The sequence below is a fragment of the Girardinichthys multiradiatus genome, chromosome 11 (genome assembly GCF_021462225.1).
Source record: "Girardinichthys multiradiatus isolate DD_20200921_A chromosome 11, DD_fGirMul_XY1, whole genome shotgun sequence".
Taxonomy (NCBI): domain Eukaryota; kingdom Metazoa; phylum Chordata; class Actinopteri; order Cyprinodontiformes; family Goodeidae; genus Girardinichthys; species Girardinichthys multiradiatus.
The window spans coordinates 39,231,502-39,259,273 of record NC_061804.1 but is presented as its reverse complement, the minus strand read 5'-3'; the positions used below and the strand labels follow the sequence as shown (position 1 = coordinate 39,259,273).

Here is a 27,772-nt window from a genome sequence, read left to right as displayed (position 1 = left end):
GTTGTCTCTCTATTCAATTTTTCTATTTAAGTTAGCTCTCATTATGTTGAATTCTCAATTGATCACATAATGTTTAGCAAAATTCTGCTGATGTAGCAAAAAAATAAGAGTAAAATAAGTGCTTACAGTTGGAGATGAAGCTGTCAGAAAACACCTAAAACCCAGTTTTAGTCTGTTATGTGTTTGACAAACTGAAGGCCAGTGTGAAACAAAATGAACTCCATTACAGGTGGTATTATTCATGTATTCCCGTTTGTTGTCAGTTTGCCAATAAAGCATGGTTTGTGTCACAAATAAAGCTGTTCATAAACCAGTAACCTTCAGCACTGCAGCAGAGGCTTTTTAACACCATTTGACATAAACAGTCTCACACTATTCACCATGTAGAACTCACTTTTATATTAATTAAATATATATCAAAGATCACTGTAAAAAAATTATTATACAATAGTTTGTGGTGGCATTGGCCTTGTAATGTTTATGTGACAACCCCACAGCCGTCACATTTTGTCTCAGTGTAATCACAAACTCTAATGCATGTTATCAGGATTTTATATGATAGACCAACGCAAAGTAGTGCATCATTGTGAAGTGGAAGGAAAATAAAATATGGTTTTCAAAATGTCATATTAAGCAAGACGTGCGTACATTAATAAATGGAGGTGCAGGGCTGTGCTTTATCAGTTTCATTTTAACAACCGGACATTCATCCCTGCCAAAATAAACAACAACAATAATAGATTTTGTAGATCGACATGTTGAAATGAGTCTGATTACTTCATTTACACAATAGACTGCAATAAATCTGTGTATATCCATCGAGATTAAGCTGTACCGCATTGACGGGTGCGTCAAATGCGCTGTGTGCGCCAAGGCTTGTGTTGTATTTCAGAATTGGTGCATTGAGTCGAACATTTGTACCAACCGCGTTTCAATTTAAATACGAGAATTGGTGTGCTTTTATTTAAAACATTTTTGATTTCTTATATTTTCATTTGTTTTTATTTAATAAAAGCCACTGTGTGCTTTAACAAGGAGGTCATCACAGCGTTCCTGTTTTTGCTTAAAAGGAAGTAAAACTGTCCAGCTTGACGTTTACTTTCCTTCTCGGTTCCCGTCCGTGTTTCTGGGATGCTGAGCAGGCGGGCGGGGTCGATTTTCCTTGCAGTGCCCTGTTGTGGCAGGACGAACGGAGCAGACACGGGAGGAGGCAGAGCACGGTTCAATTTTTAACATCTTCTTTTTGATCTCCAGCATTCTGCAAATACAATGGGATCCCTATATATTTGGTGTTAACGTCAAAAGCGTCGGAGCCTTCTCATACGGACATCTAGGTTTTCTCACATCAGTATACCGGATTTTTTCTGTCGTGTCAGCCCGGTAGAAAATAGTGTTTTTGGTTCTTTAGTGGAACTCCAAATCCCACAGTATGGCGTGGCCGTGCATCAGCAGGGCGTGCTGCATGGCCCGCTTCTGGAGCCAGCTGGACAAGGCGGACATTGCAGTGCCTTTGGTCTTCACCAAGTACACGGACGTTTCGGAAATGCAGCACATCCAGCTGCAGCCGCCGCTCCATCCTCCCCAGGCCCGGGTCGCCATAGAAACGCAGCCGTTGCGTGCGGAAACCCGCACCGCGAAAACGACGCGCGGGCCGCGCAGGTGCGTCTCAGAGGAGCGCGTGTGCAGCTCGGTCATGCGCGAGGACTTCAAGCACTGGAAGGTGCGACCGGAACCGAGCTGCAAACCCAAGAACCGGTACCAGGAGCCGGAGACGCCGTTCAACAGCGAGACCCAGTACCAGAAGGACTTCAAGCCCTGGCCCATCCCGAAAAGGTACGACCACCCCTGGATACCCAAACCCCCACCGGGCGAGGACCAACGACCCAGGCACGTGAAAAAGCATGTAGCGCTGGATGCGGAATGCGGCGTGGAGAAAGGCGCCATTGCCGACAAGGTGCAGGAGAAGGACCTGCTGCAGGGGAAGGAGAGGAAAAAGCGGTCCAGTAAGCAGGAGGGGGAGACAAAGGTGGTCCTGAAGGTGGAAGGAGAGGGCAGGGGGAGGGCGGAAGTGGATGCCCTGAACCGACAGATCAAAGAGGAGATCACAGCGGGCAGCTCCTACAAGTAAGTTTCTTACACTGCCTGACTCTCATTAAGGTGTAAGGATCTAAGTGGATTGTCAGGGGGTCTAAACTGGTACTGGACAGTGAAATCTGATTTGTATTAGCAAAAACAATGCTAATAAAAACATGGACATTAACGGCTTATAATTCACTTTATTTATTGCCAGGCAGTTTGGCAGATTAAAAACGACTGTACTTTATTGCATTAATAATAGACGTTATAGTCAGCTTTAAGTCTTGATATGAATGGATCACAGAAGTAGCTTCACAAATGTTAACATTAACCATTTAATTGTCAGGATTATGCCATTATGGGAAAAATACATAAAGGCTAAATTTTCTACCATGATTGATTTTTAAAACCTTTAGTTGAATATTTGATTTTTATTTTGGTTTTTCCACCTTGAAGTCAGCATTCAGATATGCTAATGACGAACAGTCTGCCCTTAAAGGTCCCTGCATCCTTTTACCACAGTAATAAGAATAGTATTATTAATAATAGTAGTAGTAGTATTTACTAGCAAAAAGGGGATAAAAAGTAACAGAACAAGAACAGAATAAATACACAAAACAAATGTGAAGGGAAGATGTTCAACCTGCTGTTGAACTCAGATAATAGCATAAAAGGTTTTGATAAGTAATAATAGTTGGTAATTACACATCTTGTTTTGGTCAATCGACTGTAATCTGAGCAGACAAGTTTAACATACTCTGTATCCTTTGACCAGATAAACTGCTTGGGGTTCCTAAGGAAGAAACTCTGCAGTCTTTGTCAGTACAGGATTTACCTAAACTCAGAAATCTGCTAGTTGTTTTACAAACTAGTCCTTTCACACTGTGTATGAGTGCACGAAATGACAATCAGCATCAGGTTTCACCACTGAATGTAATTAGATTTAATGGAAACAGTTGCATGACGCTGCCAATGTTTAGGTCCACGAGGCTAATCTCCATTCTATTGTGCAATGATGGAGACGGATGGATGGATGAACATCAAGTCACGTGTGTTATTGCTGTATGCAGGCCTGCTGTGTCTCTTTGCTTCATTTTGATAGACTGGATGTATGTGTATGTGAGCCTGAGAGACTGCATGATGTTTCGATTGAGGTTTCTATGTTTTTGTTCTTTTATGACTGGTAAAATTAACCAGTGCTATGTATAGGCTGAAATGTTGGCTCAGTGCTGTAACTGAGCAGTCTTTGGTGGGAAGTGTGACTCTGTTGGCGAAGGCAAACGGCACCGTGTTAGTTCAGCAGCAGAGTCCTCCAGCTGTTTGGTGCCTGTGTTGTTTAGCAGTCAGCAGGGAGTGACACAAGCTCTCTCCATCTAAAGCACAGGGCATTAAAAAGGGCTGGACCGTGACAAGCAGAAGCCCAGTCAACTCTGTTTTCATCTGCTTGCGGAGATTCTAAGCAGCTCATGTAACTGGTGGTGTACACATGGTTACAGAGCACAGAAACACAACTGCCAAAGGAAACTGGGCTTATAGTTCTTGAACAAGAGGTTGAAGTCAACACAATATTAAGAACAATGTTCTGACTTCACGGTTTTGCTAATATGTCATAAAAGGATCGGTTGGACTAAACCTTCCATCATTAGAGTTGTTAAGCTTGACCATTATATGGGAAAGATGCAAATATAACACTGCAGCAATCATGATTTTCCTTAGCAAGGCATAGCATTATCGAGGTAATAGAATGTTACATTGATTTCATAGCAGATATGACTTATTCTGCTTATTTTCAACTGCAAAACTGTGTTCTCTATGTTTCATTTGTCAAACTTGTGGACAACCTGAATTTCTTGGAGGCTTGGCTGTGTTTGTAGAACTATTGGCAGACATAATGGAGGTTTTATTGCTTAATGAGGATGTGGCTGAGATCTCTTCTAATACTTAGCCCATCAGTGATGGGTGAAGAACAAAACTAAAGAATGAAGTCATTTTGAATATTGTAAGGACAATTCCCATGGGCTGCATGACTGACATGCTAATCCAGCCTTCAAGAGCTTATTTAGCTTATTTAACTGCGTCAAAATTAAAGACTGCAAAGTCTCACAGACGTGTCTGGGCCCGTATTCACTAACACACATTCTTAGAAAACGCTTAGAAATTCTCAAATTCTAAGATTTTTCTTTGAATTTTCCCTCGGTAAGATAAACGTTATTCGCAAAGCAAAGAAAAGAGAGATATTCTCTGAACAATGAACAGTGATTTAATAAAACACGACTGGCTGGACTGAGCTGGGATCCACCTGTCTAAATAGTCAAGTAAATGAGCACATAAACTTCTATAACAATCATACAATTATTAATATAGAGATAAGATTCACCTTATCATTCCCCTAGGGGAAAATAAATAGTTTGATCACCAGAACAGGTTAAAGTTGCATCTCTAGGAAGGTAATATTAGGAAGGATAAATAAATAAATAGAAACAATAATGAATAACCATCAATAAAAAGCGAACAAAATTACAAACAATATAGTTCAGAATTATTTTAATATTTACAGAATGTAAAATGCTTTCAAAGTAAAAATTTGCCAAAAATTGGAGAAAAAAAAACTCTAAAAGTATATACATACATAAATACAAACTCTAGACAAGATACAGTACAATAATCTAAACTCTATATAAATAGAAGGAAGATGTAAATGAGGTGAAGAAGTATTTGCTGTATTATACATGATGATGTCAGCAGTCTAAGCCTAAATGGTCATCTACAACGCCCATCTGGCTGTAGAGAAGTTCTCTGGTGTGCTGCTGTCTCCTTTCTAGCTTCTGATTGCAGCAGGTACCAGAGCTGCTCAAATTCCAGGCTGGTGCTGAAAGCAGAGGGAACGATGCATCGATCTGCTGGGAACGCCTGAATCCAGTCTAAATTCCATCATTGGTTAATTCCTCTCCATTGATCACTAGGAGCGCTTTTTTTTTTTTATGTTGTTTCTTTTAACAATCAATCACAGCTCTTAGAAGACAGCGTCACACCAATGCTTTCTGTAATGGATCATGTTGGATTAGAAAGTGTTAGAAGTATACTGGAACTCTCACACTTGATGTTATGCTGTTTACTTACTATACAATGACCTTATGTTTGCGGTTTGTAGTGCTGTCTTGTAGTGATCTTTTCTAATCGCGCTAATGGTAATATAAGAAAGAATTTAAAATTCATTACCATAGTTGTTTTGGAAAAAATTGTGAAATCTTGATTGACTGCAGAGTTGTGTAACACCTACTGCTCTCTCTCAAATGCAACATGACTGTTATAAACAAGTAAGGATCACTAAAGGCAGAAAGGCTCCAGTAAAATATAAATGAATGAACAATCTAAGATTTAATAGAAAACTTGATTTTTTTTTTTCTCCCAAACATCTGGATAGTGTGATAGATGCCTTTATCTGGTAATATGGTGCAGTTCTGCACTTGTGAGGTGTAAAGATCAAAATACAATAAGTTAGCAAGATATTTATCTCACGATAGATATCTATCTATATAGATATCCACACACACACATAGTAATTCCTTTAATTTAAGTTTTATTTGTTTGGACAGCATTTGAAATTTGGGCTGAGAAATAATTTTTTCTATAAACTTAAAAATCTGTGTACATTTTTCAATGTATACAGATAGAAAAAAAAAAAAAAAGTAGCTGGTTTTTATTTAGAATTCTTCTTTAAAAAAAAAATCTGAATCTGCTTAAAACTCGTATCGGCGGGTCAGAGGAATGAGAAACATAATGAGGAAAACAGTCACAAAATCTCTGATCGGTACATCTGTACAAGAACTTCCAAGCATGGACCAAATGGCAGAGAAACAGAAGGAACCAGTGAGGAACAAAGAGAAACAGTAACTATATATATACTGAGGCAGGGGTAGAGAAATGACAGGAAAATCAGAAGAGCTGATCAGAGGGAATGACTTGCAGCTGAGGCAAAGAGAAGGCAGAGCAATCAGAGGAAACGTGGAGCAGCTGAGATAGAAGAAAAGTTCAGAGCAGAGAAGGGGAGAAAAGACAGAAAATCATGAATGGAGCTGGACAAGAAGCCCTAGAGAAAATATCAAAGAGATCTAACAGGAAACAATCTAAATGTAAAGGATCACAAGAAAAATACAAAGAATGAACTTAAAAATAAACCAAAGAATACTGAGCACAAGGAAATGAACTATATGGCAACACCCAAGTGTCAAAAATAACAGAATATGGCAATGCCTATAGAACATAACAAGGAACATGCAGAAAAACATGAACACAAATAAATACCATAACCTAACACGTCAGGATCTTGACACTCCTTGCATGTTCAACAGTGTGTTTTGTCTGAATTGGTACATTTTCATCCCAAAAGCCTTCCATCCAGCCTTCTAACTCCATTATGTTTTAAATGTCATTTATGCACAGCAATTAATCAGGAGGCAAAGCTGCTGTTGGAGCCTTTGTTCGTGTTTTTTTTCTGCTGTCTAATCTGTTTTAGGACAAAAGCTATTCTTCATCCTGTCAGCCTCACAAGCATTTTAATGTCAGTAAAAAAAAAAAAACGTTTCAAAAGCAGAGTGATTGAACTTTCTATCAAGGAAATAAATGTGCAATAAACAGGACAGTCTGGCAGGTTCAAGGAGTTCAGACTGAAAAAGTTTGACACATTTCTCTGAACAGGAAAATCTCAGAAGCTTCCTGGTTCAGTTTTCTTCCTCAGGGGGAAACATAAAACCCCAAATCCCTCACACATAATGTCAGATAAACTCAGAATGACTGCTGTTTATGTCATATTTACAGAAGAGATGTATTTACTTCAGGTGCATTTACAGTGATCTGTTTTGAGCTTTGAGCATTAACAGTGAAGGGAACATCTCATGTTTTGTCCCATTTTTGAGGGAGGAACAAAGAACAAGCTTTGGGAGTGGTTTCTGTTTCTTGTAAATACCAGTGTTCTGTTGTTGCCTTAGTTCAGAACATTCTCTGGAAAAGCTGGCTGTCTTATGTAACTGCTCTAATCTGGTTTTATCATATCTGCTTATACAAATTTGACAGAGAAATGCATTAATCCCTAAATGTTGAATGAACCTTTTTAACCCTGATGAAACACGACCAATTTCTTCAAATAGAATTTGTCAATAGTGTTTCAGTAAGTTTCATTTTAAATAAGTAAGCATGCACTGAAATGTTTCCTTATAGCTATAAAACTTGCAAAGCTTGGAAAGCTCCTGAAGCTATTAGGCATCATAGGGAAAAAGGAGGGAACTGCTGAGCAGAAGCTAGCAGCTGCACCAGCTGACACCACAAGAATGGCTGCGTGGAATCAGAGCTGGACTCCTGTGCACAGGGAGATTGATTGCCTGGATGACTCCAAGTCTGACTGAGGCCAGCCAGTTTATTTGCTGTCAGTGTTAGTGTGGAATTAGAGAGAGAAACACCATGATGGAAATTTGTCTTCACAGCATCAATGGACAGATCGTACAGCTTATGAAGCAAGCTGCATCTGTTATGCACTAACATAACATTACACTGCATGGGGCCATAAATATTGGAGCTGCTTAAAGATCTGAGCAAGAAAACGACGTTGTAGTTTAGTACATAATTACTAAATATAGACCTCAATGAATTTGGGTTGGTTTATTTGTTTATTCTAGAGTGTTGTCTCTAAAATGTTGCTGGATTGAGACCCGTCTTAATTTATAGTAAAGACATAAATTACATCAGGGGTAAAAATGGTGTTTTACAGCATTTAAAATAAACAGAAAACAAAGCTAAAACAACATGGTGTCGTACAAAGTGAGTTTACTTACACTCAAAAGTGTAAGTAAAAACTTTTCATTTTTAACAAATGTAAATCTTACAGGGAGTCAGCAAGAGATTTAATGCTGGACAGATACTGTGTACAGTAGTGTATCATGGTTGAAGTTTTTAACATGCAGCAATGTTGAATCTTCTGAGGATCCTGTCTCTGCAGGATTTCATAAAAAACTCATAAGAGATCCAGAGTAAAGAGTTTGAGTTATAAAGCTTACAAAAGCATGCACTGATTTTTCAGCTTTATTGGCCACGTTATGCATGTGTAAGAAAGCTGTTCAGGACAGTTGTTTACTATATGGATTAAGGCACATATTTTTGTCAAAGATAACTGAGATTTCTGACAGTGGTGCTTAAATCTATTTAGAGGTACTATGTTTCCACGGTCCTCCTGGATCCTGGTAACATGGACATCCTCCTGAATACAGTGCGTTCATCAATTACTTTAGCTTCACCTCCATAAGCCAGGAGTGTCTTTCTTAGATGACTTGTTTTTGTTTAAAGTTTTCAGACAAAATAATTTCCCATGATGACACCTAAAGGAAGCATGTATGAGATGAAGAAAACCTTTTCAATAACCACACCCTGGGGCACTCCATGAGTGAGTTTAGTACAGGTGGACAAAACATCAGAAACGTAAATATACTCTGACCACACATCACAAAGAGACACTGACAGCATTTGATACTACTGCAATTGTTCCTCATGCTCTCATTCAGATCTAGAGAATCCCCATTTGCAAGACGTTTCAGTAAATTAAATGAGGTATATATTCCTAAAGTATCCCGTGCATGGTTGCGGGGGAGCTGGTGACTATCTCCAGCAGTCAATGGGCGAGAGGCAGGGTACACCCTGGACTGGTCGCCTGTCCATCACGAGGAAACACAGAGACACACAGGACAGACAACCAGACACACACATACTCACTGCCAGGGGTCATTTCAGAGAAACCAATTAACCTGACAATCATGTTTTGGACTGTGGAAGGAAGCCGGAGTACCCAGAGCACGGGGAGAACACACACAACTCTTTGCAGAAAGACACCGAGGCAGGATTCAAACCCAGGATTCTCTTGCTTTAAGGCAATAGTTACACCAATTGTCAACTCATATAGCTGCTTAAAATGTTTCTTTAAAAAAAAAAATTTACATTATGAAATGGTGTTATACTCATGAAGGTTTAATAAAAATATAGGTGTTATAAAGCTTGAGAACAAATGTGACCTTTTACTTGAGGAATGTTCTCCTTTCTCTGCTATTTGTCAGATGAGACACCACTGTGCTAAAAGTCTTGCCATTTTGGAGTTAGTTTCTGTGACCAAAGGTAGATCAAGGTAACTTCATTGAGCTAAAATAGAAAGGAAAGATGCTGACAGCAGCACCACAGCATGTTCAGTATTTTACAGCTAGGGTTTAAAAATACATCAAACTCATAAGAACAAGATGAGACAAGATTTTAATCATAATTTGAGGGACACTGCAAATTCAGTTTTTTTGTGTGTCAGCCATTGTCTCTTAAACATTTAGCTTAAAAGCTAAAAACATTCGATGCAGTTTAGCTAATCATTACAGGTAACACCAGAAATGTTTCAATATGTTAACATACTAATTGAGATTCTTCTGGAGAGCTGCAAAATCAGTATTAGCCATTGCAGAAATGAAGTGGTTGTGATTCAGAGTTGTACCATGTTGGAATTGATAATATGTTACAACTCAAGTATGAAACTTATTTTAATAGAGACCAGTGCATGTGGACCTCCAAGTAATCAGGATTCTGCTTCGGCCCGCGCCTGTGTTTGCATGTCAGCTGGGTTATAATCTTTGAAGTTCAGATGGTTTTATGCTCTAACCTCATCCCCCTAAGCACTGTTCTGTCAGGTCAAAAAATCTCTTATGGATTATCAAGATACCTCATTTAAATACATGACCCCTAGAGAATGTCACATGTTGGCTGAGGTAATCTAAAATGTCTTGTGCCGAAGGGTTGTACCTTCTTGCACCATCTAATACTTGGTTTAATATTTGACCAAGTTTAAAATGTATGAAGTTTACTTCATGTGCCTAGCAGGAAGAATTCTGATTATCTTCCTGATCAATTTCTCTAAAACAGTCTGTCAAAATGGTAAGAAATATTTAATGGTTAAAGGACTGAATATATAAAGCCCTTTTCTAGTCATACTGACCACTCGAAGTACTTTACACTGAGGCACATTCACCCAATCGTACTCACTAACGCCCACACATTCATACACCGATATGCAGATCGGAAGGAAACATGGGGTTAAATGCCTTGCACAAATACAATACTGAGTAAAAAATCTACAACGACTTGATGCAAGGGTTTTTTTCTTTAATGGAAAATGTGATTTGTGACCAATTCTTACTCTAACCCAAGAACAATAATATAAGAAAATGTTAGATTTACGATTATTGATTAATTAATCTTTATCAATAATTATAATTAAAAATCATAATTTGACAAAATTAATTTCTTAACCAAAATCCTCATTTATGAATCAAGACCAGAGATGTCTTCTGGTGTTGTAATTGTGGCTCAACGCCTTTGATAACTACAACAGTTAAATACTCAGTAATAATTGATAACTATTACCAGAGATGTCACTGTTTAATCGACCATTTCTGCCGAAACGTGTGGAACTTCAACCATATCTTGACTGACGAATCACTCTTGCACAAAATAAACACAAAACGCCTTCTGTTTATCTATGTGAATATTTATTAAATCACAGCCCTGATACACTCGCTCTTCCGATTTAATAATCCTCACCTACTCAAACATGCAAAGTTCTACACAAAAGGGGTAAAATATCTAACTAAACAAAATAAAGCAAATCAACAGTGGGATGGGATCAAACCAGCAGTTATGTCAAAAATGATAATATGACAAAGGGATGTGGTGGTGAGTGGAGGTTGGGGCGCAGCTCAAACTGTAACTCAGTTATACTCAGTCATAAAACCTCCCCCAACTATCACGTTCTGGGTTTGGATCGGACCAAAGTGCAGATAAGAGCTTGGCAGCCGCATGATGAGAGGAAGACTTTTCTTTAATTAAAGGTCTCCAAAACGTAACATAATCCAACAAGTACAAACATGAGTCGAGCCAAAAACTTACATGTGTACATAGTTCTGTAACGTAGCAAAACTGAGCATAAACAAGGGTAGTGAACGAGGAATATTGACGGAGGAACCAGCGGGGAACAAAGAACACAGACCAACTAATATACAGGGAGAAAACAAAGGCAGGTAATCACATGAACTAAGAACAGGTGTGGCAAGGAGGCAAGGAGACATGGAGGCATAAGGGACAGGTGGAACTAATTAACAATAAAGGAAACCATAGACCTAAGAACGGTTAATACAAAAACACAAACCAAGTCCAAGGATGTCATACCATGACATTAACGCTGGGCGAGGTGAGCAGACAAAGGGTTATAAAACTTTTGGCGGCAAGCTAGTAAGCAGTAAGGTTGAAGACAAAGAAAATGGGGAATTTCACCATGAGGTTATTATAACAATCCAGTCTCATAGCGCACCTGCGCTTGCTCTCAGGTGTTCACCAACCCCGCAAAACACACACAAAGCTGGGAGTGCAGCGGCTTCCAGGCATCTAACACGGCACATCAAAGTTTCAATAAAAAGGTTACATGCACATATAATTCAGAACACATTAGATTAAATAGCGAATCTCATCGCACTAAAAGCTCCTGTACCCTGCCCAGACTTTCTAAGAAAGAAATAAAAATAAAGGATGGATTTTACTTTTTACTTGTCGCTGTCTCCCTTCTGAGCGGGGTTGAGAGAGAATGGGGTGGAAGTTGGAAGTTAATGTGCGTCCCCAGTTAACTTCAGGAAAAGCGGTCAATCTTCGTCCTCTGGCCTCCTTGGCGAAAAGGAAAAATATGATCTGACCATCACAGTCGACTAGAACAGAAAACAAGGTGGCGATTCGTCTCCTTGAAACTCCGTGGTTTTTTTTAGTTATGTGTTAAATTCACGTCTTCGATCGGCAAAGTGAAATTTCTGACCTTCTTATTCCAGAAACCTCAGTTATGAATTTTTTGTTGGCCAACAAAGGAGAATAAATGAAATCCACTCAGGACTCTTCTCCAGGTGATGCTTCAGATGTTGGTAACCATGTCACGGTCTCCAGCTGAAGGCAAATGGTGGGTCGTCTCATCCTCTGTTATATAGTTGACGGTGGCCTCAGGGCTGCGACGCCCCTGTCTTATCAGCCGCAGGGGCCGACGGGATCTGTAGGAACGTACTGTCCTGGATACAAAATAGCCGAAAACGCCAGGAGGTCTGTTGGCGTCCAGCAACGTGCAAATGGTCCAATATTCAGCAAACAAGTGGTCCAACAAAAATATAAGGAAAATTATTCCAAACCTTTTTTCTAGTCTTGCTGCCATGAACGACCATTAATTATTTGTATCTAAATAAACCACATAGAGAAACTAGTTGCGTGTGTTTGGAGTAGGACCCAAGTGCAGATAGGAACATTGAATGAACATAGTCAAGATTTAATAAGTAAGAAAAAGTTCAAACTTACAGGGTTGCACAAGGAGAACCCTGAGCATGAAAATAGATAGTAATGGAAAAATAACAAACAGTCTAACAGGAAGTAAAACGGAGAAAAAGGGGAGGTTTCACTTCAGAACAATGAGAATCAGAGAGCATATCTACTGAGGGAGATGTGAAAAATGACATGGGAAGCTAGGGTGTAACTCGGGAGATAGTGTGGAGCAGCTGATGCAGAAGGTAAGCAGGAAGACTGAGGAAAGGAGACTAATTAACACAGCAAAGCTGAACTAGGACACAAGGAAACACTAAACTCAGAGGGAAAGACAAATACTAACCTCAGCTGACTCCTCTCGATGTAAAGGAGCAGCGGCTCTACTCCGATCTCCTCTTGGATAGCTGAGCTCCTCACCCTATCTCTAAGGAAGTGCCCGGCTACCCTACGGAGAAAGCTTATTTTAGTTGCTTGTATCTGGGATCTCGTTCTTTTGGTCATGACCCAAGGTTCATGCCACTAGGTGAGACCAGGAACATAGACCGACCAGTAAATTCAGTCTGTCAATCTCCCTCTCCATTTTCCCTTCACTTGTGAACAAGGCCTCGAGATACTTAAACTTCTCCACTCAAGGCGGGAACTCCCCTTCAACCCAGAGAGGGCAAGCCACCCTTTTCCGATCGAGAACCATGGCCTCGGAAGAGCTGATCCTCATCCCCTGCGCTTCGTACTCAGCTGCGAACTGCCCCAGTGTATGCTTTAGGTCTTGGGTAGAAGGGTCCAGCAGGACCACATCATCTCAAAATGAGAGACGTAATCCACTGGTCCCACAACCAGATCCCCTCGGGCCCTAGGCTACGCCTAGAAATCCTGTCCATGTCAGTGATGGACAGGACCGGTGGCAAAGGGCAGCCCTGCCGGAGTCAAACATGCACCAGGAACAGGTCCTACGTAATACCAGCAATGCAAACCAAACTCCTGCTCCACTTATACAGAGACCAGATGGCCCCTAATAAAGGGCCCCCAACTCAGTACTCCTGGAGCATCCCCCACAGAGCACCACCAGGGAAACAGTTGAATGCCAGGTCCGCAAAACACATGTGGACTGATTGTGCAAACTCCAGTGACCCATTGAGCACCCTTTAGAGGGTGTAGAGCTGGTCCAGTGTTCCACAGCCAGGACAAAAATCACCGTGCTCCTCCTGAAGCCATTGTTCGACTATTGGCTGCATTCTGAGGCTGAGGAGTGTGATCCCTCTGTGGTTGGAACACACCCTCTAGTCCCCCGTCTTGTGACTGACATGCCACAACAGCCGCACAACATCCAGAGAATCCACCCCTAAAGCCTTGCCACCACCAAGCTTTTTGACCACCTTGGTGACTTCAGCCTGGGTGATGAACGAGTTCAACTCCAAGTCCCCAGTCTCTGCTTTCAGCGAAGTCTTCACGGTAGGATGAGGAGATCCTCGAAGTTCTCCTTCCACTGCCTGATAATGTCCCCCGTGGAGGACAGCAGTTCCCCACCACCACTGCACTGCTTCCTTCTCCTGAGGCACCGGACGGTTTCCCAAAATCGTTTTGAGGCCGACCAATAGTCTTTCTCTCACCAAACTCCTCCAAGGCCCGAGTTTTTGCCTCTGCTACCGCTCCAGCCACAGTACACTTGGCCTTACAATGCCCATCGGCTGTGTGAGGAGTTTTAGAAGCTAACCAGAACAGATAGGACTTCAGCTTGACATGCAGCAAGAAATGCGGTTGAAAGTCCAAAGATACATTGACCTCTGGCCTAGGGTGTCCTGGTGCCAAGTGCACTGAAGGACACCCTTATGTTAGAACATGGTGTTCGTTATGGACAAACGATTACTGGCATAGATGTCCAATAAAGCAATGGCGGACAATCAAAAAGCTACAGAGCAGGTTAAAAACTATGTCTGTTTTCATTCCGCAATGTGATAATCCAGATTTCTTACCTAGGATGATGGATAGTAACTTTAAAAATTCTACATGCTACATTCTACAATGTTCTTAAGTGTCTCAATGCAGGGAAAGCATCTCACTTGAAGGAGTTGTGGAAAAAGGAAATTCTTTGTAATATTACTGATGAGGAAAGGAACAATTCTTAGAGAAATGTGGAAATCTAAGTGTTTGCAACAAAGTCAAAGCTACCCAGCTTATGATTCTCAATAGAGCTCATATCTCACTTTATTTATGGCAAAAATGTACATATTTTTCATGTCCACAGTGCTTGAAGTAAAAACTGAGACAGGTGCTCTTAGTGCTTTTGGTCTTGTATTAAAGTGAAACAGTTCTGGCAGATCATCGGACGAGAAATGAAGAAAATTCCCTAAATTGATTTAAATAATAATCCCTTACATTTGTTAATTAGAATAAATGATCCTGATCAGTGATAAATATAAAATAAAACTCAACAGATTGATAACGTTCTGTTAGAAAATGCCTCCTCCTGCACTGGGTAACTGAAAAAGTGTCAAGTGCGGTATAACGGAGGACCCCGGAGTGCAGACGCGCAGGCAGCATGATGGTAAGTGAATAAACTGATTTAATAGATGAAACTTAGGAAGGTGGTGGCAAATACAGGCATGGAAAGGCTTGGCATGAACAGCATGAACTAGCTGAACACAGGTGACATGATCCGAATAAAGTTAATTGACAAAGAGGACAGAACACAATGTGACTGGAGAAAACAGAAATTCAAGGATTCAAACTAATAGAAACATAACTAGAAAAACGTGAAACTAAAGCATAACCAGTTCCAAAAACCTAACTTGACAAAACATGAACTAGAAGACAAAAACTAAAGCATGACCAGGAAAATAAACAGAAGCATGATTCAAAACCTTAACTGTGAGAAACATAAGAGGAAAAACCCGCAAACAAAAACCAAACAACCCCAAATCATAACAAAAAGTTCCTTCCAAGACTCAATAGCAAAAGGTTGTACTTGAACATGTCTCTCTAGATTACCTGAGATCTCGGTTACACCAGAATGATGAACTCCTTGCTAAAACATGGGAACCCTTTTTATCCTGTCTTGGAACTAATATCTCCACAATTCTCACAAGAGCTTTTGTTCTATAATGCTACTATACAGTCTCGATAATGTTCAATACTCGTTATTTATATAATTATATATTTTTAAATATAGTGCTATTTCCTTTACGTTTAGTATCTATATATGTGTAGCTAATAACCGACCTTGTACTTTTTTTGTTTTTATTTGGTTCTATACAACTGATAAAATATAATACATCTATTACTAAAAAACAGATAACTAACCTAAGGGGAATAAACTAGAATACACAGGGAATAGAGAACAGGAAGAAACTAAGCACAAAGGAATAACCAATGCTATATCTTGCTGTATCTTGTTCATGCCTCTGAGGTGTTGCCAACCTTAGATATAATAAAGAAGGGAGCTGATGAACACAAACCAACAAAAACAACTAAAGATCATAACAGCTTTACTTATATTTTAAAACAACAAAATGATGACAGGATTTACATTTTAAACTTAGCATCCTATATTAATGATTAGTTAGTGGTTAGCGGGGCTTCCACCACTGAAACAGTCATTATGCTTATTTTATAGAGAATTTATCTCCTTATTCTACCTGAATTTCACCATCTGGATCTCCCCAATGTGAGACAATAAAGGAGATTTCTATTCTACCTATGAGATTTACAAAAGGCTAGCATCATTTTCATGTCCCACATGTTCCATGACAGACAGAGGTTGAACTCTAAAAATGTCATGCGGACATGTCTCTCATGACATAGAAAAATGCTATGGTGCATTCACTAATCGGGAAAAGATTCTGTTTCTGAATTCCGATCAGGGCTTTACTAATTACTACAAAAGTGTTTAATACTTTCAGTAGGGTAATTCACAACTGACTGATAGATCGTTCTTGAAATAAAAATTTACAAGACGTTATTTCTAAGAACAAAACTGCTGCTATTAAACAGGAAGGTGCAGCTCTCTGGTGCTGAACACAGAGTTTTTAATCTTAGTACCAAGAACCCCCTGATCTCGGAGACACAGCCTGTATTGTTACACAGTCATATGTTGATGAATAGCAGTGATGTTACAGCACAGACCGGTGTTTCACACTGTGAACCCTGCCTGTTCTCACAATATGCCCCTCTTTCACCAACACATGCACATAGTGGTGTCATGTGTTTGTGTTGCACTCCTGGCGATGATTGTCGTTGTATAACATTTCTCTGCATCAAGGCTTCTTGGCTCACTCGAGCATTCAAAATGGACTTCTGTCCTTTTATATAATGCATGATTTTCACCCTCTGTTCTGCAGCGTTATTTCTGCACTCAGCAGCCATGGCATTGTTAGCAGCCTTTGTACTGCAGTTTTCACAGAAAGAGAGAGTCAGCGCTGACCATACATTATGAGCTAACTTTATTTTTAGATAAATGAAATAAGAGGGTCATGGTTAATGGGTTCTCGTTGTATATTTATTTTCTTCTTCTGCTATTTGAACTTAATTTTCTGTCTCCTCTCTGTATTTCTTGTTTTATTTTGAAACAATTCCTTCTGGATGCACGTTGTTGAATGTCTGCTTCCCTATTCTCCTGTGTCAAAAAATGGGGATTAGCGGCTTGGTAAAACAACGTTGGTTTTCAGGTCTTTAGAAGTCAATTTTGATCTTTTAGGGATTTTTGATGAAAATGTACCTATGTTGTGAACCTACCCAGCTGGGTTAGATTTCTGGATTAGAGGTCACTTTTGTAAAGAAAACTTGTCTTTTTAAAAGCCTCGGACACCTTTTATGCTTCCTCTGATGTTTTGCTTTTTAACTTCTCACTCATGCAGAATAGTCTAAATACAACTCTAAACAAGATACAGTACAATAATCTAAACTCTATATAAATAGAAGGAAGATGTAAATGAGGTGAAGAAGTATTTGCTGTATTATACATGATGATGTCAGCAGTCTAAGCCTAAATGGTCATCTACAACGCCCATCTGGCTGTAGAGAAGTTCTCTGGTGTGCTGCTGTCTCCTTTCTAGCTTCTGATTGCAGCAGGTACCAGAGCTGCTCAAATTCCAGGCTGGTGCTGAAAGCAGAGGGAACGATGCATCGATCTGCTGGGAACGCCTTTGTTTGCGCCGTGATTCCAGGACCAAACCTATCTTTCAACACTTGTCTCTTCTCCTCCACCAGCAGGCTCTGCTCCTCTGTCCAGTTTGGTTTTCTCCAAATGTTTTTCTCCATTTAGTTTGGGTCATTTTACTAAACTAAACCTCATTATAGAAGAAGGAGATCACAGTAAAATGCTGAATTTTAATATTAATATGAAATAGATGCAGTATGAAAATGACCAGCATGGCGAGTAAACATAATAATAAGCAAATGAAAATAATGATGAGCATGTAAATAAGCTATGTTCAAACATGTTGATGCTGTGTGACAATTCATTTATTGTGCTTAGTTTTATCATCATGATTTACAGATTTCTGAATCCAGTTTAAATTCTATCATCGGTTAATTTCTCTACGTTGATTACTAGGAGTGTTTTTTTGTTTTTTTTCTTTATATATTTATTTTTTGCAACAACCAATCACAGCTCTTCGAAGACAGCGTCACACCTAGCAACGGGGTCAACCACACCTCCTCACTAAGATAGATATTTCTGCCGTCTCCTCACTCAGAGTCGTTCTCAGAAGTGAATCACTCTTAAGCTACGAGTCCTTGCGAGGCTAAGATAGGAGCTCTCTGAGGACTCTGAGAATCTTTGTGAATACGGGCCCAGATCTTTAAAGTGATTTATCGGGGCTTGGTTATTTATGGTCTGTTCCGTATGGTGAGTCACCAGCCAGTTTCTGGCATCTCCATTGTTTTCTTTCCACTTTGCTAAGAGTGGAAAGAAAAGTGCCAAACAAGGCAAACGTGATTTTAATGATCCCTTTTTCTTGTTTTTCCATACAGAACTGAGTTTAAGGAGTACAAAGATGTGAAGCCAGTAAAGATGATTCGGGCAAAGTCTCAGTACCTGCCTCCAGATGAAAAGACAAGCTTAGAGACCAGCTACAGCGCCAACTTTAAGGGACAAGCTCCAGTCCAGGCCACTGACAACAAGGCCCAGGAAAGGAGGAGGATACGCAGTTTGTACAGCGAGCCCTACATAGATCCCAGCAAACAGGTGAGAACGCTTCTGTCTATTTTTGTTGTGTGGTTCTGAATCGGTCTAGAAAAACCAAAAGTGATTTATAATAAACACTTTGAGGTTTTCCTATCTCACCTGCACATTTAGCTGATTTTGTTGTAGATCTGTCCAGATAAAAAACTAACATCAGAGATGAAGAAGAAAATCTTTCTGCTATACAGTGCCTTGCAAAAGAATTGATACTCTTTAATCCTTTTCACATTTTATCACAGTAAACCCACAAACTTTAGTGTGTTTTATTGGAATTTTATGTGATAGACCTACATAATCAAATGGACACATGGTTATCTATATTTTATACAAACAAATTGCCCTTTTTGCAACAATTACACTTGTATTCAGCCCCTGTACTCGGATTCCCCTAAATACAATACAGTGCAACCAGTTCTCTTCAGAAGTCACCTAGTGAGTAAACAGAGTCCATCTTTGAGTAATTTAATCTCAGCATACCTTTTTCTGGCCTCAGAGGTTTGTTAGAGAACAAACAGCATGATGAAGACCAAGCAGACAGGTCAGAGAGAAAGATGTGGAGAATTTTAGGTTTGAAAACATCCTAACTCAGGGAGCAATCCATGCTCTAAACATGGAGAGAATACGGTACAACTGTAAACCTACCAAGATATAACTGTCCATCTAAATGGACAGACTGGGCAAGCAGAGTATTAACTAGAGAAGCTTTAATGATGCCCATGGTAACTGTGGGGGAGCTGCAGAGATCCACAGCTCAGGTGGGAGAATCTGTTAAAAGGACAACTATGAGTTGTGCCCTCCACAAGTCTGGCTGTTATAAAAGTTGGAAGAAGAAAGCCATTGTTGAAAGGAATCCAAAGGAAATCCAGCTCAAAGATTGCCAGAAGCTATGTAGGAAACACAACAAAGTGAAAAACAGGAGACCAAAGTTGAACATTTTGGACAACATGATTATTTGAGCTTGAATCTGAACTTGAGGTGCTTTGCTAAGAAGAATAGCCAAAAACTCAAATAACCTGATGAAAAAGGTGTAAAAAAAAAGACTCCAGTCAGACTGACAGGACAACCACCTTTTTTTCAGAAGGAGGATTGCTTTTTGACTTTCAATGTACTGACTTCATTCTAGGATCACATAAAATCCCAATAAAATGAAGTTTTGCTTAAAATGTGACAAAACTAAGCAGTTCAAAGGGTACTAACACCTTTTTCAATGCACTGTGTATGCCTTTGTTGTGTTGAGACTGTTTTCTGGAAATATTAAACATGACTGAGGGTATTTCAGCTCAGCAATCACTTCTTTGCTGTCTGACATCCTCAGGTTGGCAGGTATAGTGTCCCGCGCTCTAAACCTAAAAAGTCTGGAGCCCCCGCAGCAGGCCAGGGTAAACCAGTGAGGAAAGCCAAAGATAAGCAAAGCGCCACACTGAAGGGCTTCAAGAAGACGACCTCGGAGAACCAGCCAGAGAACCGGCCGGCAGTTGGGGACAAGGAGAAAAGTAAAGAGATCAACAACAAACTGGCTGAGGCAAAAGAGTAAAAATCATTTAGCTCTACTTCTCCTTTTCTTTTTTTTGTGGGAAACCAACACAGGCTGCAAAATTGGTCCCAAGCTCTGGTCTTTGTTTTCATCTTTCTCTAGCTTCTCTACTTCTTCTTTGCTTCATTCTTCTTTTCTGTCATCTCACTACCTCCTAGCTACATTTATACTTGAGTAACATGTCAGGGTGTGAACATGACATGCCATTGCACTTCCTGTCTCACTCTGTACTAGATCATTATAGTAACGGGTGGGCAGAAGCATCCTCTTTCCTGTCTCCGCCATTTGATGCTACCCACCTCCCCCACTCTGCTCGCCTCCATCTCCAGGTTGCCATGGCTACTTGGCTGCCTAGCCAACCAATGGATGACTCTTGTTGCATGGGCCCATTTACAAGCACGTCTGAAGGGTTGGCTTTGATCAGCTGAGCAGACTGCTTTGTAGAGTTTATCAAGGATTTGTCTTTCTTCCCTTCTTTTTATTATTTTGAAAGAAAAGGTGACTCATATTGGCTCTTTTGTATGAAATCTATAAAGAAAAACAGCAAACTGGGAAATCTTTGATAAATGTCCTGCTTAGTTATTCATGATGTGTGCGTGATCCACAGCTTGTTCTGTACTTGCTCTGTTTGCTTTTCTATCAACTTAAAAGTCTGTGTTTGGCAGTATCACCATCAATGCTTTGGTAAAAGTGATTTCTGTTCCAGTGTTTTATTGTGAACTCTGTTCAATGATAGTAAATGCCTTTAATTTTTCTAAGGATCCTGTCGCCCATTCAGCGTCTGCTCCTTTCATGTAAAGCTCATTCATACCATGGTATGTTTTAACAGCCAGTTTGTTTCCAAAGTTACGGTTGGGTTACATCAAATGGATTATGCATTAAAGTGCAGTCCTTTAGAGAGCAGAGGAGGACTCCCTATGAGTTACATAATGTTGTGATGCAGACGTAACGGTTTTAAACCTCAGTACTACCATTTCTCATAATGAGGGTAGGAAGGCATTCCGAGGAGCTCAGAACTGTTCGTGTTAAGTGGTGTTTTTGTTTTCTGCCTGCCAAGCACACAACGCTCACAGCTGTCAGCCTGACTGGTCATAATTCCATAAATAAACACTGTCTTTACTAGCAAGGCTGATCCGTGTGTGAAAACACACACCTCACCATGGCACACTGATCTGTGTTTGAATTCGTGAACAGTTCAGCGTATATCATAGAGTATGCTAATGTTGTATTCATACACAAACCTAAAGGGGTACAGTGGTCAGTTTGTCTTTGTTTCTTTTTCTCTGTCTCTGGATCAATGTTTAATTTGTTTTGCTCAGATATTAGGGACAGAAAGTTGTTGTTTAAAACCCTACATGTAAAATTGTTTCCATTTTTACCCCAGATTTACCAAAACAGAGGTAAAGTACCACAGCATTCTTCTCAACCATGTTAATTACATTTAGTCTTTCAGCTATTTTCCAAACTATTTATTCTGGTGTGACTCTTCTGAAGCTACTACTTTTACTAACATTAAAATGTAGCTTCTTAGAAAATATATTCATTGGCCTTTAAAACATGTTACATTATGAATTAGCATTAAAGATAACATTAAAGATAACTTTAAAGATAGGAAACACTTTGTGGCCTGGCACTCAAATTAGTAAAATAATTTGCTGTATTCTCACAAAGGTATAATTTCTAATTAAATCTGTTCTCATTAAATTCTTCTTTGTGGTACAATCAGAAATCATGTGCTCTTACAACAGCTTGTTACTAGGCAGAAGGCAAGACAAAATAAATATCATGCCTCTTTTCCAATAACTCGTTTTAGGCGGCACGGCTCCACTCAGTCTTACTCTTCTCGGTACGGTATGGAGTTGTGTTTCCACTGACCCACTGACGGCCGAAGCTATGGCGGCTGAAGCTCCGCCTCCAGCCATCAGTGTAGTGGGCTGTGTCGCTAATAACATTAATGTGTTTGTATTGTATGTGCAAGAATGTCTTATATATGTTTTTTCATGTATAAAATGATCTACTGGGATAATCATCTGGACCACAGCCCAGCCAGAACTTGTAGGCTCAGGAGTTCTGATGTGAGGGCGTGTGGCAGGAGAAACAGAGAGGAGAGACGCTGCTGGACTGGTGAAGCTCCGAAGTTTGCCTGAAGAAGTTTATTTTAGGCTTCATGGGGAAGTTTTGGTCTTTAAAAAAAAACTTTAAAGTGCAAAACTGCAGACTTTTGACCATGGTAAGGTTAGTTTTAGGTTGGATATTGATGCTCCGCGGATTCACCAGGGTCTTCCTCCTCTTTGATTCGACACTAGCAGTCTGATTATGGGCAGCTGCTCTCTGCCTCCTCCTTCCTCCTGCAGATGCTGATTCGCTTAAGGACCGTCAATACATTTCCGAACCAAACACACTGTTTCGTGGTGATCAGCTGGTTTAGGATGTTATTAAAAACAGCGCCTCGGAGTCCGAGGCCATGGTACGCGACCGGAAAAGGGTGGCTTGTCCTCTTCAGGTTGGAGGGGAGTTCCTGCCTCAAGTGGAGGAGTTTAAGTATCTCGGGGTCTTGTTCACAAGTGAGGGAAGAATGGAGCGGGAGATCGACAGACGGATTGGTGCGGCTGCCACAGTAATGGGGGCGCTGTGCCGGTCCGTTGTGGTGAAGAGAAAGTTGAGCCGAAAAGCAAAGCTCTCAATTTACTGGTCGGTCTACGTTCCTACCCTCACTTATGGCCATGAACTTTGGGTCATGACCGAAAGAACGAGATCCTGAATACAAGCGGATGAAATGAGCGTCCTCCGTAGGGTGGCCGGGCACTCCCTTAGAGATAGGGTGAGGAGCTCGGCCATCCGGGAGGGGCTCGGAGTAGAGCCGCTGCTTCTCCACATCGAGAGGAGCCAGTTGAGGTGGCTCGGGCATCTATACCGGATGCCTCCTGGACGCCTTCCTCGGGAGGTGTTCCAGGCACGTCCCACCAGGAGGAGGCCAAGGGGACGGCCCAGGACACGCTGGAGGGACTATGTCTCTCGGCTGGCCTGGGAACACCTTGGGCTCCCCCTGGAGGAACTGGAGGAGGTGTCTGGAGAAAGGGACGTCTGGGCGTCTGTTGAGTCTGCTGCCCCCGCGACCCGGTGCCGGATAAGCGGAAGACGACAAGTACGAGTAAATACAGCGCTCCGCCTGCGTGTAATTCAGAAAGCTGATTTGTCCTTTTTCTTTTCTTTCAGCCTTCAGGCATGGCTTATGATTTGTAAATAGTAAAATTATAAGTCTGTTTGACCCGATCTGGATAATGTGATGCTTAATATTATTGTAGTTGCTTTTGAGTTTTATTCACTTCTCCTTTCATTACCTCAGCGAAAACCTTCTCATTTCTCCTGGTCCAAAGGGCAATCAGTGAACAGCAGTCTGTTCATGCCACATGTAGTCCCTACTCAGCCCCAGTCGGAACTGCTCAGGAACAGGGACCAAAAAGTAGGTACCAGTATGGAAAAAACTTACAAAACAAGTCAAGTGGAGTTGAGTACGGCCAAATTGAGCCAGTGGAAAAGGAGTAAAAAATGTCTTGATAATGGATGGATGGATGGATCGCTGGACTGCTGGATCGATCGATCGATCCAGCAGTCCTGTAGCTCCAAACCTAGGGACAGTATTTGGGTTTTTAAGATGAAAGAAAGAAAATGTATTTTACTGTGTCCCTATTAACACTGGTATCATCCTAATCTCCCTTTACTTCTGTTTGTCCATTTCTGGAAGCAGGACCACAGGTCCATCAGAGCTGTCAAGTTTCAGATTACAAAAGTCTTTTCACTGTGTCACGCTGTCACTGTTTTGTCTGCAGCTCAACATCTCCTCCTGCAATCAGAACGACTTAAAGTTCTGTGTCTTTGTTGTGTCTCTCAGCAACCATCACCACCATACATATCAAAGCTGAACATCAACCCCATCGGGGATGAGGGCCCGACTCATTAGCATTTTGCAGCCTTTGATTGGTGATGGTTTGGGGGTGGTGGGGGAACCTTGTCATGTAACACAAGGGAGGGGACCTTTAAATGTAAATTACTACACCACATACCTGGTGCTATCTATATGTATTTATTAGGCAAAATAAGGATAGAAAGTATGCTAAAGAAAGTTATGTCTTGGACAAAAAAAACTGTGACGTTCTTGTGTTTTATCTGCTTGATCTTATTTAATGAAATATTATAAATAAATGCAAAACGCAGAAAAAGCAGTGTCTTCTTTGCTTCTTTTTAAGAGGAATGGTTAAAGGTTAGTGGGTTGCAGGTATCTGTCAAAGTTTTCCCTGTCCCAGTCTTTGTCTTCATGACAGACAACACTGTATCAGTCCTATCCACATGGAAGAGAACGTAGCTCTCGCAGACCCCCCACCCCACTTGCTATGCTAAGCTGAGATTGCGCTGCCGCATTCTGGCATGGGCCGAGGTTTCTTTCCCAACACACGCATGTTTCTCTCTTGTGGGAACTGAAGAATATATTATTTTTGCTCCATGTCTCAATATATTCCAGGAACTCATCCAGTTTATGGAGAAATATGCGTGTGAAAGGAAGATGCTCATTCCAGAATAAGATGGCATGTGCTTCAAACAACAACCAGCAACACAGATGTGTGATGTTAGACTTATCTCTCTCTTCTATGTCAGTATTAATATTATTAGATGATGCTTTGTCAAGTCTGTTCTGTGCTAATGAGTGACATTCTGATTCATTTGAAGGGTTGTGCTAAAACAGTACCACTACATTCAACTCTGCCAGCCAATCCGAGATATTGGCTGGGTGCAGACTCTAAAGCAACACCTGTGGGGCTGTGCACTACCCAATCCAAGGTAATCACAATCACAGGAGCAAAGAAAGCAAAACGCAGCCGGAAACGCCTCTCATTCTCATTCATACCTGCTCATGGAGTTGTGATTCGCTTTTGTTTTCTATTACACTGGCATAGTTTTCTGTTTTTGTTTTATTGAGACAAAACCACCACATCGTCTTTGTTCGACTCCCCTCCGTGTTTCTCTTCCATATGGAGACTAGAGTGGGAAGGGAGGGTGACATGGAGGCCGTCCACCTGCCTGCTCTCACATTCTACTCGTGCAAATCCTCATGGTGGCCTCCCTTAAGGTGGCTGAACCAGCTGCTGTACTGCACCCAGCCTTCATGGTTTCTGGAAATTGCATGACTGAATTGTTTTATTTAAAAAGTAACCCGCTCATATAGTGCCTTGCAAAAGTAACTATATCCCTTGCATTTTTGGCAATTTGTCGAACACAAACTTCAGTTCATTTTATTAGGATTGTATGTGATAAATAAAACATTACTGTACAGTGGAAAATGCTACGTGGTTTTCAACCCTTTTGACATAGAAATTTGAAAAGTATGGCATGCACATGTAGTCAGCCTCTTTTAATCTGATATCCCCTAAATTACATCCAGTGGTACTAAATGTGTTCGGAGATAACCGAATCAGTAAACATTGTCCACCTGTGTTATAAAATCTCTCAGTGCAGCTGTTCTGTTTCTGGCCTCAGAGGTTTGTTAGAGAACATCTTAGAGAACGGCATCATGAAGACCAAGGAACATGGCAGACAGGTCAGGGAGAAAGTTGTGGAGACGTTCAAAGCAGGGTTAGGTTTTAAAAGATTCACTTAAACTTTGAACATCCCACAGAGCTCTGTTCAATCCATCATCTTAAGATAGAAAGGATGTGGGAAAACTACAAACAGAGACATGACCAACTAAGCTGAAACGCCAGACATGGAGAGCATGGTGCTCTGGTCATATGAAATGAAAACTGTACTTTTTGGCTGACATGTAAAATTCTGTGTGTGGCAGAAAACTAAGAATGCAGATAACCCTGAACATATGTGGTGGTGGCAGCATCATCCTGTGGGGATGCTTTTCTACTGCAAGGACAGGGAAACTGGTCAGAGCAGATGGAACAATGAATGGAGCTAACTATATGGACGATCCTGGAAAAACCTTGACCAAGACTTGAGACAGCAGTGGATGCTCACCTTCCAGCAGCAACAATTAACATCCACAACATACAGCCAGAGTTAAATGAAATGGTTTGATCAAAGCATAGTCATATTTTAGATTGACCTAGTCAAAGTCCAGACCTACATTTTTTCATTTAGAATTTGCCTTGAAAATTTATCGCAGAAGTTGTCCATCAAATCAGACTGAACTTGAGCAAAGAATAACTATAATTTAGAATATTTGTTAAAAATCATGTAAACTACGTTTTAATTTCCTTCCATTTAACAATCATACACAACTGGTCTAGCACAGAAATTCCCCATAAAATACAATGAAGTTTGTGGTTTATTTATGAAACAGTTAATGGCATGTAATGTCTTTGCAAGGTAATGTATAAGATGGGCCTTTTATGTTCTCCGGTCACATGACCGTAGCCAATTATTTTTCCAACTCAAATAAAAGTTTTATTTTCTTCTGCACTTTAACTTTTTTTGCATTCAAATGTGTTTCTAAAGCATGCCACCACTGTTTTCTGTTGGACCTGCAATCTGAGTTTCACTGCCATATAGTGGCCTAGGCTTTGCCCTCTATCTTGAACAAGTGCTGAGCATGGATATAAGATGGAGGGTATGTATGAATGGAATGAGGGAAGCAACGCCACCTTGGAAAGACACATTTCAGAGAAAATTGTAAGTGCATGCTAACGATTTAATTGTTCCTCCTGATTTATTTTAAGTGAGATTTTTTTTTCCATTGTTGCTCTGCATTTTTTAGCTATGCTGTAAAAGAACACCTTGAGACCCTCATTCCACAAACGATAGTCTGCAGTTTCCTTGCAAACTCATTGGATCAAAGGGAAAATTGGAATCCGAATATTTGTTATTTTGTTTAGGAAATAAATTTAGACTTTTTTTATTTAAACATTTGACTTTGCAAACAAACCGTTGTTAGTTTTCTTTTTCATTCTGAGGTACCCAGTAATGAGCAGTCTCAGGGTGCTTAGCTCAGCCCAGAACTTGTGTTTTGCCCAATATAAATCCCTTATCCTGTTTCTCTTTTTGTCTCTGTCTCTGGTATCTAAAAAATGTGCTGCCTCCTAGAGATTCTAAAGACGAGGTTCTCCGACCCAGTTATCATCATTCCCAGGGTGCTGCTGGAGGAGGATCACAGCCACTGCTGGAAAGAAGCGAGCCTCGGAGGAGCAGCGGAGTCGTACGCTTTGCCCTAGATGTGAACCAGACTGAGTAGTCCTGCTTATCTGGAAGGAGGCAGATTGGTCTTTATGCAGAGACTGTGGTTCTGCTATGTATATATCTAGAGCTTAAGTTGGGTTAGAACAAGAGGTAAATCCAGCAAGTGTTAAAAAGAAAACAAAAACTTTTAAGCCTGCAGGAGAGCAACTCACTGGAAACGTTGACACATGTTTGATGCAGCTTCTGGATCTAAGGTCCTTGCTGAATGACTTGTGGCATTACGAGTAAAAGGTGCTACATCATTTTCTGGTTTCATCCGTTCTGTTTTAGGAGGACACGTCAGCATTATTAGTAGTCATATTACACCAAGAAGTGCTTAATGATTCCACGAAACTGTACCACACATTTATCACTTTTAGTCCAAATAAATAAGTATAACTGGC

General features: G+C 40.6%; 1 protein-coding gene across 6 annotated transcripts; it reads left to right on the top strand.

Moving 5' to 3' along the window:
• The first annotated feature begins 910 nt into the window (after window positions 1–910).
• Window positions 911–27,772, top strand: map6a (microtubule-associated protein 6a). Of its 6 annotated transcripts, none has more exons than XM_047378957.1 (5): window positions 919–2,124; window positions 18,409–18,622; window positions 19,935–20,149; window positions 24,879–24,989; window positions 27,237–27,772. In XM_047378957.1, exons 1-5 carry the CDS (start codon window positions 1,430–1,432, stop codon window positions 27,382–27,384), a joined length of 1,383 nt encoding a protein of 460 aa, XP_047234913.1. In that variant the 5' UTR covers window positions 919–1,429; the 3' UTR covers window positions 27,385–27,772. The 6 variants fall into 6 exon arrangements, 5 of the variants coding, with proteins under 5 accessions (XP_047234914.1, XP_047234916.1, XP_047234913.1 ...); XR_007040271.1 differs by having other exon boundaries at window positions 940–2,124; window positions 19,935–20,112; window positions 27,237–27,252; XM_047378958.1 differs by lacking the exons at window positions 24,879–24,989; window positions 27,237–27,772 and adding an exon at window positions 20,388–21,275 and having other exon boundaries at window positions 911–2,124; window positions 19,935–20,112.